The sequence below is a fragment of the Mesoplodon densirostris genome, chromosome 15 (genome assembly GCF_025265405.1).
Source record: "Mesoplodon densirostris isolate mMesDen1 chromosome 15, mMesDen1 primary haplotype, whole genome shotgun sequence".
NCBI lineage: Eukaryota > Metazoa > Chordata > Mammalia > Artiodactyla > Ziphiidae > Mesoplodon > Mesoplodon densirostris.
In genome coordinates, this window is record NC_082675.1 from 1,122,812 (window position 1) to 1,140,576 (window position 17,765).

The 17,765-nt window shown below is 43.3% G+C and overlaps 1 protein-coding gene across 10 annotated transcripts in view; it reads right to left on the reverse strand.

Moving 5' to 3' along the window:
• Window positions 1-17,765, reverse strand: part of EP400 (E1A binding protein p400) — a 114,566-nt gene that overhangs the window by 80,177 nt on the left and 16,624 nt on the right. For 5 of the 10 annotated variants that reach the window (XM_060118577.1, XM_060118578.1, XM_060118576.1 and 2 more), the window contains exons 2-3: window positions 13,726-15,091; window positions 12,102-12,212 (exon numbers count right to left, since the gene is read on the reverse strand). In XM_060118577.1, coding sequence (XP_059974560.1) covers window positions 12,102-12,212; window positions 13,726-15,057 — 1,443 coding nt within the window. In that variant the 5' untranslated portion in view covers window positions 15,058-15,091. Of the gene's footprint in view, window positions 1-12,101; window positions 12,213-13,725; window positions 15,092-17,520; window positions 17,683-17,765 lie in introns of all 10 variants that reach the window. The other 5 variants (XM_060118582.1, XM_060118581.1, XM_060118580.1 and 2 more) reach the window with 2 other exon arrangements.

Below are 17,765 nucleotides of genomic sequence, written 5' to 3' on the forward strand. Positions count from 1 at the left end.
TTATATATAACTGTGTGAAATACATACAGGTTATTTAAAATGTTTAAGTGAAAAGCTACTGGCAAAGACAGAAACTAGCTGACTCTGGGCGCCCTACACCTTTGACACCTCTGCACTACCCCTGAAGGGCTACTGAAGGCTAAGCATGATGTTTAACAGTTGCTAACTTTTAAAATAATTCAATTATATCCACTCTACTTAGCGAGGCATTTTAAATGCCAAAGTTACAGATGTCTGAACGAAGAAACTGCCTGTGAGAGTGGCTCTTGACCCCAGCATCCCTAGGAACGGACACTACGCTGCCAGGACCAGCCACGCTGCAGGTTTTGCCTCACATGGGGAAAGGCCTCAGAGTAATGAAAAGGGAAAGTAAGCACCGCCTGTTTACATTTAACAAAGATGGGGGAGGAAGGAAGAGAAGGAAGGAGAGAGAAGAGAAAAGAATGACTTGAAAAACAGACAATATGTGAACAGTGGTTGTCTCTGGGGACAAGATTACAATCAATTTATAATTTGTGTGTGTGCACTTTTCTAAATTTTCTAAATGTTTTACAGTGAACATGTATTACGTCTGTAATCAAAGAAAGGTTTTGTTTTTTTTAATAAAAGAAATTGATACAGGGTTCTGTGTCCAGTAATGGCCAAGTACTTCGTGTTGGACTAAACACATTCCAGATAAATATAAACTCTAAAAGAGATATAAAAAATGTGAAAAGGTGGGCAGATACAGCATGGGACTCGATACTTGCAAGGAGGGAATGAAACTAGGAGACGTTTCTGGGTTTACGGCATTTGGCACAAGGGTAGGCCCCAGTCTCAGACCCAGACAGGGAGGGCCTCACTGGCTTGAAGACCACTAGGATGGAGAGTAGGAGACCAGAGCAGAGACAGGTAAGGGAGAATCGCCACAGGAGGCAGCAGAGATGGGCCCCAAGCTCCCTGTTTTTCTGGCTGCCTCCTGACCGCCCACATGCCAAGACGCCAAGCACAGGCCAGCATAACCACACTGAGATCTCAGGAGGCAGAGTCCACAGGTTCAATCCAATCACATTAACTAGATGTGAAAGCAAACCAGCAGAGCTCCTCAGAAGGATATAACAGAACTCAGGGTCTCTGCAACCTATCATTCACGACACCCAAAACCCAATTCAAAATCAATCAACGTGATACACCATATTAACTAATTGAAGGATAAAAACCATATGATACAGCTTCCCTGGTGGTGCAGTGGTTACGAATCCGCCTGCCGATGCAGGGGACACGTGTTCATGCCCCGGTCTGGGAAGATCCCACATGCCGCGGAGCGGCTGGGCCCGTGAGCCATGGCCGCTAGGCCTGCGCGTCCGGAGCCTGTGCTCCGCAACGGGAGAGGCCACGACAGCGAGAGGCCCGCGTACCGCAAAAAAAAACCAAAAAACAACCATATGATAATCTCAATAGATGCAGAAAAAGCTTTCGACAAAATTCAACACCCAATTCTGATAAAAACTCTCCAGAAAGTAGGCACAGAGGGAACTTACCTCAACATAATAAAGGCCATATATGACAAATCCACAGCCAACATCGTTCTCAGTGGTGAAAAACTGAAACCACTTCCACTAAGATCAGGAACAAGACAAGGTTGTCCACTCTCACCACTATTATTCAACATAGTTTTGGAAGTTTTAGCCACAGCAATCAGAGAAGAAAAAGAAATAAAAGGAATCCAAATCAGAAAAGAAGTAGAACTGTCACTGTTTGCAGATGACATCATACTATACACAGAGAATCCTAAAGATGCTACCAGAAAACTACTAGAGCTAATCAATGAATTTGGTAAAGTAGCAGGATACAAAATTAATGTACAGAAATCTCTTGCATTCCTATACACTAATGATGAAAAATCTGAAAGAGACATTAAGGAAATACTCCCATTTACCACTGCAACAAAAAGAATAAAATACCTAGGAATAAACCTACCTAAGGAGACAAAAGACCTGTATGCAGAAAACTATAAGACACTGTTGAAAGAAATTAAAGATGATACAAACAGATGGAGAGATATACCATGTTCCTGGACTGGAAGAATCGACATTGTGAAAATGACTATACTACCCAAAGCAATATACAGATTCAGTGCAATCCCTATCAAACTACCAATGGCATTTTTCACAGAACTAGAACAAAAAATTTCACAATTTGTATGGAAACACAAAAGATCCCGAACACCCAAAGCAATCTTGAGAAAGAAAAACAGAGCTGGAGGAATCAGGTTCCCTGACTTCAGGCTATACTACAAAGCTACAGTAATCAAGACAGTATGGGACTTCCCTGGTGGCGCAGTGGTTGAGAATCTGCCTGCCAATGCAGGGGACACGGGTTCGAGCCCCGGTCTGGGAAGATCCCACATGCCGTGGAGCAACTAGGCCCAAGAGCCACAACTACTAAGCCTGTGCATCTGGAGCCTATGCTCCACAACAAGAGAGGCCGTGACAGTGAGAGGCCTGCACACCGCGATCAAGAGTGGCCCACACTCGCCGCAAGTAGAGAAAGCCCTTGTACAGAAATGAAGACCCAACACAGCCAAAACTAAATGAATAAATTTATTAAAAAAAAAAAGACAGTATGGTACTGGCACAAAAACAGAAATATAGATCAATAGAACAGGATAGAAAGCCCAGAGATAAACCCATACACATATGGTCACCTTATCTTTGATAAAGGAGGCAAGAATATACAATGGAGAAAAGACAGAAGTGGTGCTGGGAAAACTGGATAGCTACATGTAAAAGAATGAAATTAGAACACTCCCTGACATCATACACACAGAAAAACCTCAAAATGGATTAAAGACCCAAATGTAAGGCCAGACACTATCAAACTCTTAGAGGAAAAGACAGGCAGAACACTCTATGACATACATCACAGCAAGATCCTTTCTGACCCACCTCCTAGAGAAATGGAAATAAAACCAAAAATAAACAAATGGGACCTAATGAAACTTAAAAGCTTTTGCACAGCAAAGGAAACCATAAACAAGACGAAAAGACAACCCTCAGAATGGGAGAAAATATTTGCAAATGAAGCAACTGACAAAGGATTAATCTCCAAAATATACAAGCAGCTCATGCAGCTCAATATCAAAAAAAACAAACAACCCAATCCAAAAATGGGCAGAAGACCTATACAGACATTTCTCTGAAGAAGGTATACAGATTGCCAACAAACACATGAAAAGATGCTCAACATCACTAATCATTAGAGAAATGCAAATCAAAACTACAATGAGTGGGCTTCCCTGGTGGCGCAGTGGTGAAGAATCTGCCTGCCAAGGCAGGGGACACGGGTTCGAGCCCTGGCCCGTGAAGATCCCACATGCTGTGGAGCAACTAAGCCCGTGCACCACAACTACTGAGCCTGCGCTCAAGAGCCCGCAAGCCACAATTACTGAGCCCACGTTCCATAACTACTGAAGCCTGCGCGCCTAGAGCCCATGCTCCACTACTAGAGAAACCACCGCAATGAGAAGCCCACGCACCACAACGAAGAGCAGCCCCCACTCGCAGCAACTAGAGAAAGCCCGCACAAAGCAACGAAGACCCAATGCAGCCAAAAACAAAAACAAACAAATAAATAAATTTATAAAACAAAAAACCAAAAAACTACGAGGTATCACCTCACACCAGTCAGAATGGCCATCATCAAAAAATCTACAAACAATAAATGCTGGAGAGGGTGTGGAGAAAATGGAACCCTCTTGCACTGTTGGTGGGAATATAAATTGATACAGCCACTATGGAGAACAGTATGGAGGTTCCTTAAAAAACTAAAAGTAGAACTACCATACGACCCAGCAACCCCACTACTGGGCATATACTCTGAGAAAACCATAATTCAAAAAGAGTCATATACCACAATGTTCACTGCAGCTCTATTTACAACAGCCGGGACATGGAAGCAACCTAAGTGTCCATCGACAGATGAATAGATAAAGAAGATATGGTACATATATACAATGGAATATTACTCAGCCATAAAAAGAAATGAAATTGAACTATTTGTAGTGAGGTGGATGGACCTAGAATCTGTCATACAGAGCGAAGTAAGTCAGAAAGAGAAAAACAAATACCGTATGCTAACACATATATATGGAATCTAAAAAAAATGGTTCTGAATAACCTAGGGGCAGGACAGGAATAAAGACGCAGACGTAGAGAATGGATTTGAGGACACGGGGAGGGGGAAGGGTAAGCTGGGACGAAGTGAGTGAGTGGCATGGACATATATACACTACCAAATGTAAAATAGGTAGCTAGTGGGAAGCAGCCACATAGCACAGGGAGATCAACTCGGTGCTTTGTGACCACCTAGAAGGGTGGAATAGGGAGGGTGGGAGGGAGACGCAAGAGGGAGGGGATATGGGGATGTATGTATACGTATAGCTGATTCACTTTGTTATACAGCAGAAACTAACACAACATTGTAAAGCAATTATACTCCAATAGAGATGTTAAAAATATATATATTAAAAAAAAATTACTCCAGAACACAGAGACAAGAAAACACAAGCCATACTCAAAACAATCAATGGACACCAACCCCCCAGACAATTCACATTCTGGAATTAGCAGCAGGGATTTTACGGTAGGTTTAATAAGTATGCCCAAGGACATAAAAGTATGTTGTAATGAAAGACGAGAGGAAATCTTGACAGAAAAAAAGAAACGATTAAAAAACAGAACCAATCTGAAAAAGAATATACATATCACTTTGCCGTACACCAGAAACACTGTGAATCAACTATACTTCAGTAAAAAAATAAAAATTAAAAAAAAAAGGAAGAGAACCAAATAAAGACCCTAGAACAGAAAAAGTGTCTGAAATTTAAAAAATTCATTGGATAGCCTGAAGAGTAGGGTGGGGACGCAGAGGTCGGTGAATTGAAAACAGATTCTTGAGAGAAGAACAAGAGGAAGCCTGGACTTCAAGACTCAGCAGATGGCATAGTGCTGCTTAAGGACGGACGACAGATAAAAACAACTGAGCAGAGAGCCCAGAGGGAGACTCAGACTTACACAACCCTGCCAGTTCCTAAAGACTCCAATGCAACCCAAATGGAATGAAAAGTCTTTTCAACCAAATGATGCTAGAAGACTGGATATCCATGTGAAAAAACTGATAAATTGAACTTCATTAAAATAAAAAGATAAGGGGCTTCCCTGGTGGCGCAGTGGTTAAGAATTCGTCTGCCAATACAGGGGACATGGGTTTGAACCCTGGTCCAGGAAGATCCCACATGTTGAGGAACAACTAAGCCCATGCGTCACAACTACTGAGCCTGCACTCTATAGAGCCCAAGAGCCACAACTACTGAGCCTGCGTGCCACAACTACGGAAGCCTGCGCGCCTAGAGCCCGTGCTCCGCAACAAGAGAAGCCACCACAATGAGAAGCCCGCGCACCACAACGAAGAGCAGCCCCTGCGCACGGCAACGAAGACCCAATGCAGCTAAAAATAAATAAATAAATAAATAAATTTTTAAAAGAATAAAAAAATCAGTAGTTGGGGGATAAATCAGGAGCTTAAGGTTAAAATATACACACTACTATATATAAAATAGATAACCAACAAGGACCTACTGCATAGCACAGGAAACTATACTCAATATCTTGTAATAACCTGTAATGGAAGAAAATGTAAAAAAAATATACATCTATTTATATATACATGTGTGTATAACTGCATCACTTTACTGTACACCTGAAACTAACACAGCATTGTAAATCAACTAAATTTCAATAAATTTTTTTAAATGGCAAAAAAAAAAATCAATAGTTGGGGTAGGGTTACAGAACTATAATTATTCATTCCCTTTAATGCTATAATCACTGAAAAATAATCTCTGCTTAGGATTTTTTAAGATCTAAATAACTGTAATAAAAACTATTTTGGGGAATTCCCTGGCAGTCCAGTGGTTAGGACTCAGAGCCTCCAGTGCCATGGGCCCAGGGTTCAATCCCTGGTCGGGGAACTAAGATCCCGCAAGTGCGGCCAAAAAAAAAAAAAAGAAAAGAAAAAAGAAAAAAATACTACCTCAAAGTCTTTTGGAAGCAGACAGAAATTAATATACTGTGTATGTAATACAAGGAATTCTGAATTTATTTCTAGAGTTTCATTGGCCAATATAAAAATTCTACAACTGGTTGTAAATAATAAAACTCATACTGAGATTTTTTTTTTCCAAAGAAAACAAAGGGTATGTTTTTTCATTCAATTCTTTCGTGATAGACTCTCCATTTTCTTGTCTCCTTAGACATCCACTAGTATTTGCGACAAAGATCTATAATTCAAAATGGAGATTCCTTGGTTTTCCTCTTTTAGGTCTCTTAAATATTTATAATATTAAATAATGTGATTTTTAAAAGCATAGTAAAGTTAATCACAGAATTTTTTAAAAAAATTTTTTTCAAAACTTGAACAGGGTTTTCTCCAGAGAAGATACACAAATGACCAACAAGCACATTAAGATGCCCAACATCATTCGTCGTAAGAGAAATGCAAAAGAAAACACAATGAGACACCCTTCACACTCACTAGGATGGCTAGAATTTTTTTTAAACGGAAAATAAGAGTTGGCAAGGATACAGAAATATTGGAACCTCTGTTATTGCTGATGGGACGTAGAACGGGCTAGCTACTAAGTATTTATAGTGGCATTATTCGCAATAGCCAAAAGCTGCAGACGGTCCAAATATTTATCAAGAGTGGATAAACAAAATGCAGCATACCCATACAGTGGATATACACTCTACTATAAGAAGTTATGAAGTACTGAGGCATGCTACAATGTGGATGAACCTGGAAAACATCATGTTAAGTGAAAGAAACCAGACACAAAATATTGCACGACTCCACACTAGGTAAATCTATGGAGACGATGCCGACTGGTGGCTGCCAGTGGCTGGAGGAGCAGGTAGTGGGGAGTGACTGCTTTTTGGGTATATGGGGTTTCCTTTTAAGACAATAAAGATATTTTAGAAATTGATATACATAATAGTGGTTGCTTAACACTGTGAATGTACTAAATGCCACTGAATATTATGTGGTTAATATAAAAATGGTTGTGTGAATTTCACTTATTTGTGCATAATCACAGAATTTATACAGTGGGATGTGAGTGTTCACTGAACACTGTTTAGCTTTCCTGTTTGAAATTTTTCATAATAAAATGCTGAGAATTAGAAAAACTTCTAAGTTTAAAAAGTAATGATAAAGCAATCACCCGTGTACTCATCCTGAGGCTTAAGAATAAGCTGTTACGCACGCCCTGGAGCCCCCACACACTATGAAGGCGTCCCCCTCCCCACCTGACCTGTGTGTGAACATTCTCCCCTGGTGCCATCACCTACAGGCTTAGCTCCACGCTACGCTGTGTGCGGCTTTGCTTCCTAGTGAATTCTACCTGAAGGAATGCTGCAGCTGGGCCCTCCCGTAACTCCTTCTGTTCCACAGGGCGCTGCTGAGACCCGCCCACACCGACTCACTCATTTTCACTACTGATTACTGTTAGCATTCCTCTGTATGAATGTGCACAACCCACTGATCTGTTCTACTGCTGACGGACATTATGCTTCTTTCCAGTTTGGGGCTATTAGAAGAAACGATGTTGCTGGGAACATTATTAGATGTGTTTTCTGGCACACAAACACAAGAATACCTTTAGAGCATGCTGTTTGGATCAAAAGGGCCTACCCACACTCACCTTTTCCAGATCATGTGAAATGTTTCCATGCTACACTCCCGATCAACAGTGGGTAAGAATCTCATAGGCCTAAATCAACAGATTCTGTCCAATTTAATTTCTGGCAATCTGGTGAGTATGACAGTAAATCAGAGGGTTTAATTTGTGTCACTGTGGAGACCATGCAACCTAAGTTTACAGGCACTCCCTGCTCTCCACTGTCCCATGGTTCTTATGCAAGTATTTATCAATGTGGTCTATAAACGCACTGATGTATTACATTCCTCTAAGCACTAACAGGAAATTTGTCCCACTAATAAACCTTCTGACAATTTCCAATTCAAGAAATTTTATCTTCAGTTGTATCAAATTCATTACAAGAACAGCTAGATATTGGGTTCAAATTATTATTCCCCACCAAAAAGAAACCAGTTCCTTGGAGAAATGACAGATTCCTGGACTGAATCAAGGCATGTGCAAGATAAACTTTAAACATTTTGTGCCAGAATGTAAGGAAGTACTTAGAGAGTGACAGGGATGTGTCAAAAGTATACGAAAGCCTGCTTGAAAGGGCTCCCACTGGTCAAATTACAGATAATTTGAACATCAAAATAAACAGTAATAGAATAAATAGTAATAAACTGGGGCGGGGGGGCTGGGTAGCGGATGACTGGCAGGGCACGAGGAGACTTGATGGAAGTGGACACCCTGACACGTGTATGGGTTACACGGGCACTTGTCAAACTCAACAAATTCTAACATTTAAGATCTGTGCATTCCCTGACTACAAATTATACCTTAATATAATTCACCACTTTTGCAGACCAAAAAAGAAAAATCACATGATTATGTGAATAGATACAGCAAATAGTATTTGACAAAATTCAACATCCATTCATGATAAATATTAGGAATAAAGGAATTTCCTTAACTTGATAAAGGACAGCTACAAAATCTACAGCTAACATCATACTCAATGGTGAAAGGCTAAATGCTTTCCCCCGAAGATCCAGAAGGTAAGAATGTCTGTTCTTATCACTCTTATTCAGCATCACAGTGGAAGTCCATGCCAGTCCATGCCATTTCCAGTGCAAATAAGGCAAGAAAAAGAAATAAAAGGCATACAGATAGGAAAAGAAAATATAAATTTTGCTTTCTTTGCAGACATGATTCTCTAGGTAGAAAATCCCATGGAATCTACAAAAAAGCTCCTAAGACTAATAAATGAGTTTAGCAAGGTTGCATAATCAACTGTATTCCTATATACTTGCCATGAACAGCTAGAAAAAAATTTTTAAATTTAAGTACTATCTACAGCACCACAGAAAAACTGGAATAGCTGGGTATAAGTCTAACAAAATATACATAGAATTTGCATGCTGAAAACTACAAAATACTGATGAAAGAAATCAAAGAAGACAAAAATAAATGGAGAACATACCATATTCCTGGCCTGGAAGACTCAACGTTGTCAAGATATTACTTCACCCCAAACAGGTCAATAGAGTCAATGCAATCCCAATCAAAATCCTAGCAGGATGTTCTATGGATATCAACAAAAGCTGATTCTAAAATGTATATGAAAAGTGAAAGGAGCCAGAATGACCAAAACAATTTTGAAAAAGAACAGAGTTGAAGAACTCACACTAACTGATTTCAGGACTTACTACAAAGATACAGCAGTAAAGACAGTGTGGCCTTAAGCAAAAAGATAGACACAGAGATCAATGGAAGAGAAGAGAGCCTAGAAACAGACCCATACGGACAGGATCAACTGATTTCTGGCAAAGATGCAAAATCAATTCAGCAGATACAAGACAGTCTTTTTAAGAAACAGTGCTCAACTAACTGGCTGTCAATATACAAAGAAATAAACTTCTACTGATGCTTGCATGTTATACAATACTTTACTCAAAATGGATCACAGACCTAAATGTAAAACATAAAACTATACAACTTCTAAAAAAAAAAAATTAGAGGAAATTTTTATGACCTTGGGTTGAGCGAAGAGTTCTTATATATCAAAAGCACAATCCATAAAAGAAAAAAAAATGATAAAAGAGACCACATCAAAATTCAGAACTTCTGCTCTGTAAAAAACAATATAAAAGAAAAAAAAGATACAGCACAGAATGACAGAAAAATATTTGCCAATTTATACCTGACAAAAAGCTTATATCCAAATTATATAAAGAATTCTCAAATGCAGCAATAAAGCAAATGACTCAATGGAAAAAAAATGGTGAAGGAAATGAATAGATACTTCACCGAAGAAGATATACAAATGGGAAAAAAACACATGAAAAAGAAAAGTTGTTCAACATCATCAGTCTTTAGAGATATACAAGTTAAAACCACTGCATACATATTAGAATAACTACAGAAGAAAACTGACAAGAACAAGTAGTGGGGAGAATGCAGAACAAAAGGAACTCTCAATCACTGCTGGTGGGAAAGTGAAACAGAACAGCCACTGTGGAAAGTTTGGCAGTTGTATATAAAACTGAATGTACTCTTAATAACAACCCAGAAACCTGTCTCCTAGGTATGCCAACAACTGGAAACAACCCAACGTCCTTCAAAGGGTGAATGGCTAAACAAACTGGGGAACATTCATACAATGGAATACCGCTCAGCAAAAAAAGGAAACAACTGGCAAATTCAACAACGTGGATGAATCTCAAACGCATTATGCTAACTGAAAGAAGCCAGACTGAAAAGGCAGCATGCACATACTATACTGTATAAAATTCCATTTATATTTTATTCTGGAAAAGGCAAAATCATAGACAGAGAACAAAGGTTAAGGGAGGGAGAAAATCTGACGACAAAGACGTGGCATGAGGAAAGTCTGGGGGGATGACAGAACCCCTCTGTTTCTTGGGGGGTGGTGGTTACACAACTCTAGGCATTTAACGAAACTCACAGAACTACAGACCAAAAAGAATAAACTTTACTGAATTAAATAAATTTAAATAAATAAATACCGTTAATGACATATGAAAACGCACTGATTAAAATAAGAATCCGTATGGGAATATACGTAATGGAAGAAAAAAGAAAGCTCATCATTACAGCAGAATGCTAGCTAATGAATGCAGAAGGAATAATGGAGTTAGAAAATCCACTTTGCGATCTTTAACGTGACACCTGACTCCAGCAAGACTCGTCAATAGATGACAGAATCAGTGGCCCATGTCAAACGACATTCTACAAAATAACTGACCTACACTTCTCAAAAATGTGAAGGCATGAAAGAGTGAGGAGTTTGCCCAGATTAAAGAAGACCAGAGAGGCACGGCAACTAAACACAATGGGTGATCCCAGACTGGGAGAAAAACAACTATACAAAGGATGTCACCGGAACAAGAGACAAAATTTGCACATGAGCTGTGGCTTAGTCATAGTAAAAGTTACTGTAAAATTTCCAGAATTGATTGTTACACCATGGTTAGGTCAGGTAACACTCGTACCTGATACCATATGCCAAAGGACTTAGGGATGGAAGTGTGATATGGGATGCAAGTGTGATATGATGTCTGCAATTTACTCTCAAATAGTTTGGGGGAAATGTGTATGTGTGTACATATAAAAGAGAGAGAGAATAAAAATAATGCAAATGGGGCAAAAAGTTAACAACTGGTGAATCTGGGTAGAGGATATAATGGTAGGTCTTTGTACTGTTATTGCAATTTTATATATGTTTGAAATTATACCAAAATTAAAAATTAAAAAATTTTTAAAAATATATCACAAGATTCAACTGCTTTCAGAACCTAGCACAATCTATTCCAAAATGACTAGAATCTGACCTGTACTTTTAGGTTCCTGGCATTTATTAATGTAACACTGAGTGATTTAATTTTCAAAAAATTAAAAATAATCAGTTTGCATTCAATTAACATCCATTTAGAAGCCTAAGGTTCTGGTATTTTAGAAGTGTTTCATTTCACTGTTTCTTCTAGCTACAGAAAATATCAAGTTATCATCTGTGTAATCTTTTTTTTTTTCTTCTGTTTGCACTGTTCTCAAAAATACAGATAGAAGACACAAGAAAGAACCAACATTTAAAACACAGCACACAAGGAATCCTGAGCATACATTCAACAGGACTGTAGGTATTAGATGACATGCATGCTGAAGCTACTACTGTATTACAGGTCAATACACACAAAAAATAATGCATTAAGGTCTGTGTTGTCATTTACTCATGCAATTTAGTTGTATAATTTTATATGCAGGAAGACTTTTTTACTTTTTTAAAATAAGGAATGGGCTCTGGAAAAAAATGCTGAAGAGCAAATAGTAAATTGAAGGTTAAAATATCTGGATGAAGGAAAAGTTTCGGATGAGACTACATTTTAGAACCATCGAAAAGTACCTGAAATGGTTGCTGCTGGGATGAAAAAGCAGCAGAAACATTTGGAGGAAGCTGGGTTGCTATAGCAACAGGAGTACCAGTCTGCCCATCCTTTCCTGTCACAACCTTTACCTGAGAGGAAATATTTTGAGAAAAAAAGGCAACATAATTTTTAAGACTGCTCAAAATTTTGTTAGAATTTTATTGCTGATAGCTCACTGATGTCTGGTGTTTAAAAATGGAATGCTTTTGCATCAAATCCCGTAAAAGGACACTGAACTGATTTATGACAGAGTTATAATACCCTAACTCAACTGCAAATCTTCCATAAACTCCAATTTAAGTCACAAGTACGATGTCCTTAGATTCTGCAACTTCAAACTTTAAAAATGGTAATGGCGGACAGTCTTCAAGTAGCAAAGCCCTGACAACCTCATAGGCAGTTTACACCCTGGCTTACTACGTGCAGGTCAGAATGGCAATGACAGATAAGGGGGATTGAGCCTAAAGACAACATTGGTGTACAAACATAAAGAGAACTGAATTTCACTATTTCATGGCAACAGAGGTGAAATCCTCAAAAAAAAAAATCATATAAACCTTTTAGAACATAAAAATGGTTCATCCTGGAAAGGGTGTTAAAGAAAACACCAAATGGCAAAGCCACACATAATAAATATCAACGAGGAGATGAGCAAAGAGGCCAGCTTTTGTTCATCAAAGGCTGATTTCTTTGCAGAACTGACAGAGATTTACATTATTTTAGCTATATCAAAAAACAAATCAGCTCCACCAACACAGTGTACAGTACACAACACAAAGGCACAAATACAGTGCATCACAGTGCACCTCACTGTCGCCCTGTCTGATCAGCTTCCTTTTTAGGAAGTACCAATAAAGGGACCTTAGGAATCACTAAGGTATTGAGAATCCCAATTGGGGAATTTATTAAGTACCCATTCCAGGCACCCAAAAAGTTCACTATCTAAAAAAGATTCTATCTTAAATACCATTCAGTAGCTATGTGCAACAGTGTGAGTTAAATACGTGATCTCAAATCTAAGACTACATCTAAAAATTGAAAAAATTCTCAGTTGCTTTGCCATAATAACCATATTTTAATCATGAAGATACCTTATAAATGTATCTAGTGGTTTAAATCATAACTGATATACTGTAACAAGGTAGTGATTCAAATCCCTTCTTTAAAAATGACATTCATGGTGTTGAGAATCCCAACGGGTGGACGTACGTAAGTAAACTGTGAAACCTGGGGAACGAGCGGGAAGGTGTCCGCACCCCTGGCTTCTGCAGGCCCTTGGGGGCCGGCCAATCTCCACACACCCAGCAGAGCACAGGGGAAAGCTGGGTCAGGCCGGGTTAGCTCCCCAAACCAGGGAAGCATCCCTGTTCTAAATGCACCGGCGATACTCACAGCACCACTCTGCACCATCCTCCCAACTAGAGCAGCTCTTTCCTTCCATGAAGGAAAAAGCAAATGCATCTTCCATTTACTCCTGGATCAAATCCTTATGAAACCGCATCTCATGAACACCCCAGGCTCACAGATCACGTGCAATTCACGGTCGCCTGGACGCACACCCAAGCAGCCCGGCCTGCTGGTTACTGAGCCGCCGCCCCTCACCTCATCATTGATGACCTCAGACTTCTCCTCCTCCTCTTCCTCCTCATCCTCCTCCTCCTCCTCCTCCTCCTCCTCCTCCAGGTCCAAATCATTCTGCCTAAGATAAGCTTGTAACGGGGCATAATGTTTCTTCTTAAAAGCTAAGAAATCCATCATGTTTCCTTGAAGGTGTTGCAAGAAGAACAGCTCGACCAAGTACTCCTTGAAGGCCTCCTTCAGAGCCTCCATCTCCCTGTAGTGATAGTCCAGGCACTGCTTCCTCATCTGAGCCAGCTCCTGGGAGGCCGGGGGGATCTCTTCCAATTTCCTGGGAGCCTTTCTTATCCCCGCACTCCCCGCAGACGGGACAGGAAGGCTGGAGAGGCCCAGGGGCGCTGCGGTCCTGGAAGGGCTGGTGGGGGGCGGTGGGGACGTCATCCCAAATGCCGAAGCGCCCCCGACCCCAACCCCGGGGAGCAGAGGCCTGGTCAGCGGAGGCGCCTGCAGCACCTGCTGCTGCTGGATCAGCTGCCCCTGTATGAGGCTGCTGATCTGGGGCGGCAAGCTCGTCGTGGCCATGTGCCCGGGGCTGGACAGGGGCTGCAGGCCGGCCCCGCCTGCGGCCGCGGGGCTCTGAGGCCCCAGGTGGTGGACGGTGCCCCCCGACTGCGCATGGGGCTGCGAGAGTCTCCGTTCTCTGACTGTGATGGGCGCCCCCGTGTGCTGCAGCTGGACCTGGGCGCCCGGGGCCATCTGCGCCAGGCCCGAGCCCTCCTGGAACACGAAGTGGCCACCACTGGACGGGCTCAGGCTGATCTGTCTCACCAGCACACTGGCGTCCACGAAGCCCCCGGTGGGGCTGCTGCTGCACAGGCCCAGGCCGGGGCCAGGGGCGCCCGCCCGCACGCTCTGCAGGCCCGGTCCTGGCCCGGGGCTGGGCTGGGTGGGGCTCTGAGTCTGCACCTGCTGGGACAGCGGCGAGGTGACCTGGATGTACGATGGAGACCCGTGCTCAAACCGCCTCTGCTGCGCACTGAACTGGAATCCCGGAGAAGTGGGGCTGGGCAGCGGCAGGGGGGCCAGCGTGATCTGGGGGTTCCCTCCCACCACCGGCCCCACATTCTGAAGGGCGATGTTCACACTCTGCCCGGCCACGGGGCTGCGGTTCATCAGCTGCTGAACTTGGTAACCGGGGGACTGGGGCGCGGACGGGCTCGCCGCCGGCGCAAAGGGTGTGGCGGGGGACTGCGGGGGGTTGGGACGGGCCTGCGGCTCTTCTCCTTCGCCGCCGGCGAAGGCCCTGGACCTCTGCAGCTGGTGCTGGACGTTCTGAGGGCCGCTGCCATGATGCATGATCGCCCTCCTTTTTATCCAACTTAATGCTCTCCTGAAAAATCAAAGTTAAAATCAAGTTACTTACAGGCAAATATAACCATCTGATCACTACTTATTCTGAGTACCATTTAGCAGCACTGGACAGACGCTCTGAAGGCATGTTCCCACCAGCATCTGATACAAACCACTGTCTTACTGTCATCGAGCCCGACGAGATGGCACTAGAGACCATCTCCTTCAGCACAGAGGAGGGACGGGGCCTTCTGGGTCACTGCTGTGCCTGGGGCCAGGACATGGCCTGGCAGGAGCAGGTGGGTGTTCCCAACCAGCTCCCGAGGAAGCTAACTAGCAATCACTTGCTTAAGACCAGCGGGATCTGAACCTGGTGCTGGCGCTCGCGACAGGCATGTTTCTTCCTGGGAGGCTATTCCTCGGCCGGCGGCCCTGCTCCGTGACGCCACGTGCTGGGGCAGTCCGCCCATCTCTCCCAGTGGAGGAGTGGCGCCCAGGAGGCCGCCAGAGGCTCCCAAGCATGCCACCGTCGCATGTCATCAGAACAGAACCGCCGCTCACCAGCTGGCAGTTCTCATGAGCATCTGTGCGACGCCCCTGCGAACACCCCGGGTTACTTGAGTGTGAACACACAGAGCCCCCATCCCGGCTCAGACTCTGCGCTCCTGGGGGAGAGGCCCGGGCCTGGTGGCAGCCTCGCACCTCAGCCCTCTCTACGAGCTCACCCGGGGCGGGGGGCGGGCGTTTCCTGAAGAAAACCTCAGGAGAGAAGGGAGCGGCCAGGACGGGAGAGTCCCCGTCAGGGGTCCGCCAACTCTCTGGGAGCTGGGACACGGCTTTAAAGGGGCTCATGGCCCCAAGAGTGCTGAGGGCCGCGGACTAGGGAAGAGGGCAGGAGAGGGGACAGGATGCTGAGAAAGGACAGGAGGAAGCAGAGGGCGAGCGGGAGGAGGCTAATTCCGAGGTGAGGCAGGGAGGCTGCCCACAAGGCATGCTGGGCTGGAGCCTCGCTGTCTGCAAGGGGGTGACCCCGCTGGGAACAGAACGACAGCCGCAGCCTGTCTGCTCCCCACTGGCTGGGTCAGAAATATCCTCCCCCTGGTTACAATCCTCAAGTCTTCACTGACACACCTAGCTCCCAATTTCTTGGTGTTCCTTCCAGCCCTCCCCGCAAGACAAGCAGGAGCATCCTTTCATCTTCAGGGCGTCACTGTTATTTTACGGAGAAAACGGATAAGGGATGAAAAACATTATAAACCGGAAGTTACAAGACTTAAAAAATGGAAATACACATTTGTATGAATGCTCCCACAGTCCCAGGCCCCTGGCTGAAACACACATATGTATGAAATCAAGAGCTACAGAACCCATGGGTGCACAAGTGAAGGCTGAGGAAACATAAAGATCAGTGCCTGCTTAGACTAGCAGGAGAAGGCACTCTCTGCTCTGATGACCGTCTCTGAAGATGGAGTCTAAAGACCACAGGCAAGCTGCAGCCAACACATCCAAACGGGAAATCGGGACCACAGCCTTAATTATCAACCCAGGAACCTTCTCCCACCCTCACCCCCAGCAGAGAGCCCAGCAACGTGGGCGGGAACTGTGAGCTGTGGGACACTCAAGGGCGGGGGACTCTGAGGCATGCTTATTGCCTTCAAGACGAGCTTTTGGGACTTCCCTCATGGTCCAGTGGTTAAGACTCTGTGCTCCCAATGCAGGGGCCCGGGTTCGATCCCTGGTCAGGGAACTGGATCCCGCATGCATGCTGCAACTAAGACCTGGCGCAGCCCAATCAATCAAGTTTTTAAAAAGAGCTTTTGTTCCTGATCTTTTAAAACAAACATTATGAGGAAGATTAGTGCAGAACAGACACAGAAATAGAATAAAAAGAATAAACAAACACATTAGGACATATTTTGGATTATTTCCTTAAAATACATTCCCAGAATACCAAAGATGATCAATAAGAGAGAACGAAGGCCAGAAAGAAACTCTCTCACGTATAATAATTTACAAAACCAGGGGGAAGGTAAGAATTGGGGGGGGGAATACGCTGTGATGGCTGGCCTGTTGCAAAAGTGTGGACGGAGACGGCACAGACCTCAGAGGGCTCAGAGCTCAGAACGTGCCTCACAGGGCGGCCCATGACGGTGGGGAAGCAGCCCCATTACCTTTGACCGACGAATCCAACCTCTGGGAATCACTACGGAAATTCACCTACCAACTTTTTAAAATTATGCATAAATATATTTATTACAGAATAATACAGTTAAAGTCAAAAGAAGTGTAACCAGAAATATCCAGTATTCAAGTTCTAGATGGAGACTATGTTATAAACATGGAAAAGTTTTCCAGATATATCATTAAGTGAAAAAAGTAGCATACTAATTGTACAACTTAACCACGACTCTGTTAAAGATATAAATTAACAAACTATCTACTGAGACGTACGGAAACATAAATACTGACCTTCACCTGGCGAAGGAATAAAACACCTGCAAGAGCCGCACAACACAGCTGCCTCAGCAACGTAAAGGCCGAGCTACAGACACACCCACACCGTGAGGACGCCAAGGAGCACAGCCAGACGCAAGGACCACGGACTGCAGGCCACTGACATGACAAGACATTCTGGAACAGGCAAAACCACAGGGACAGATTAGACAGACCCTGCCAGGCTGCAGGTTGGGGAGGAGCTGAAAAGGCAGGAAGGA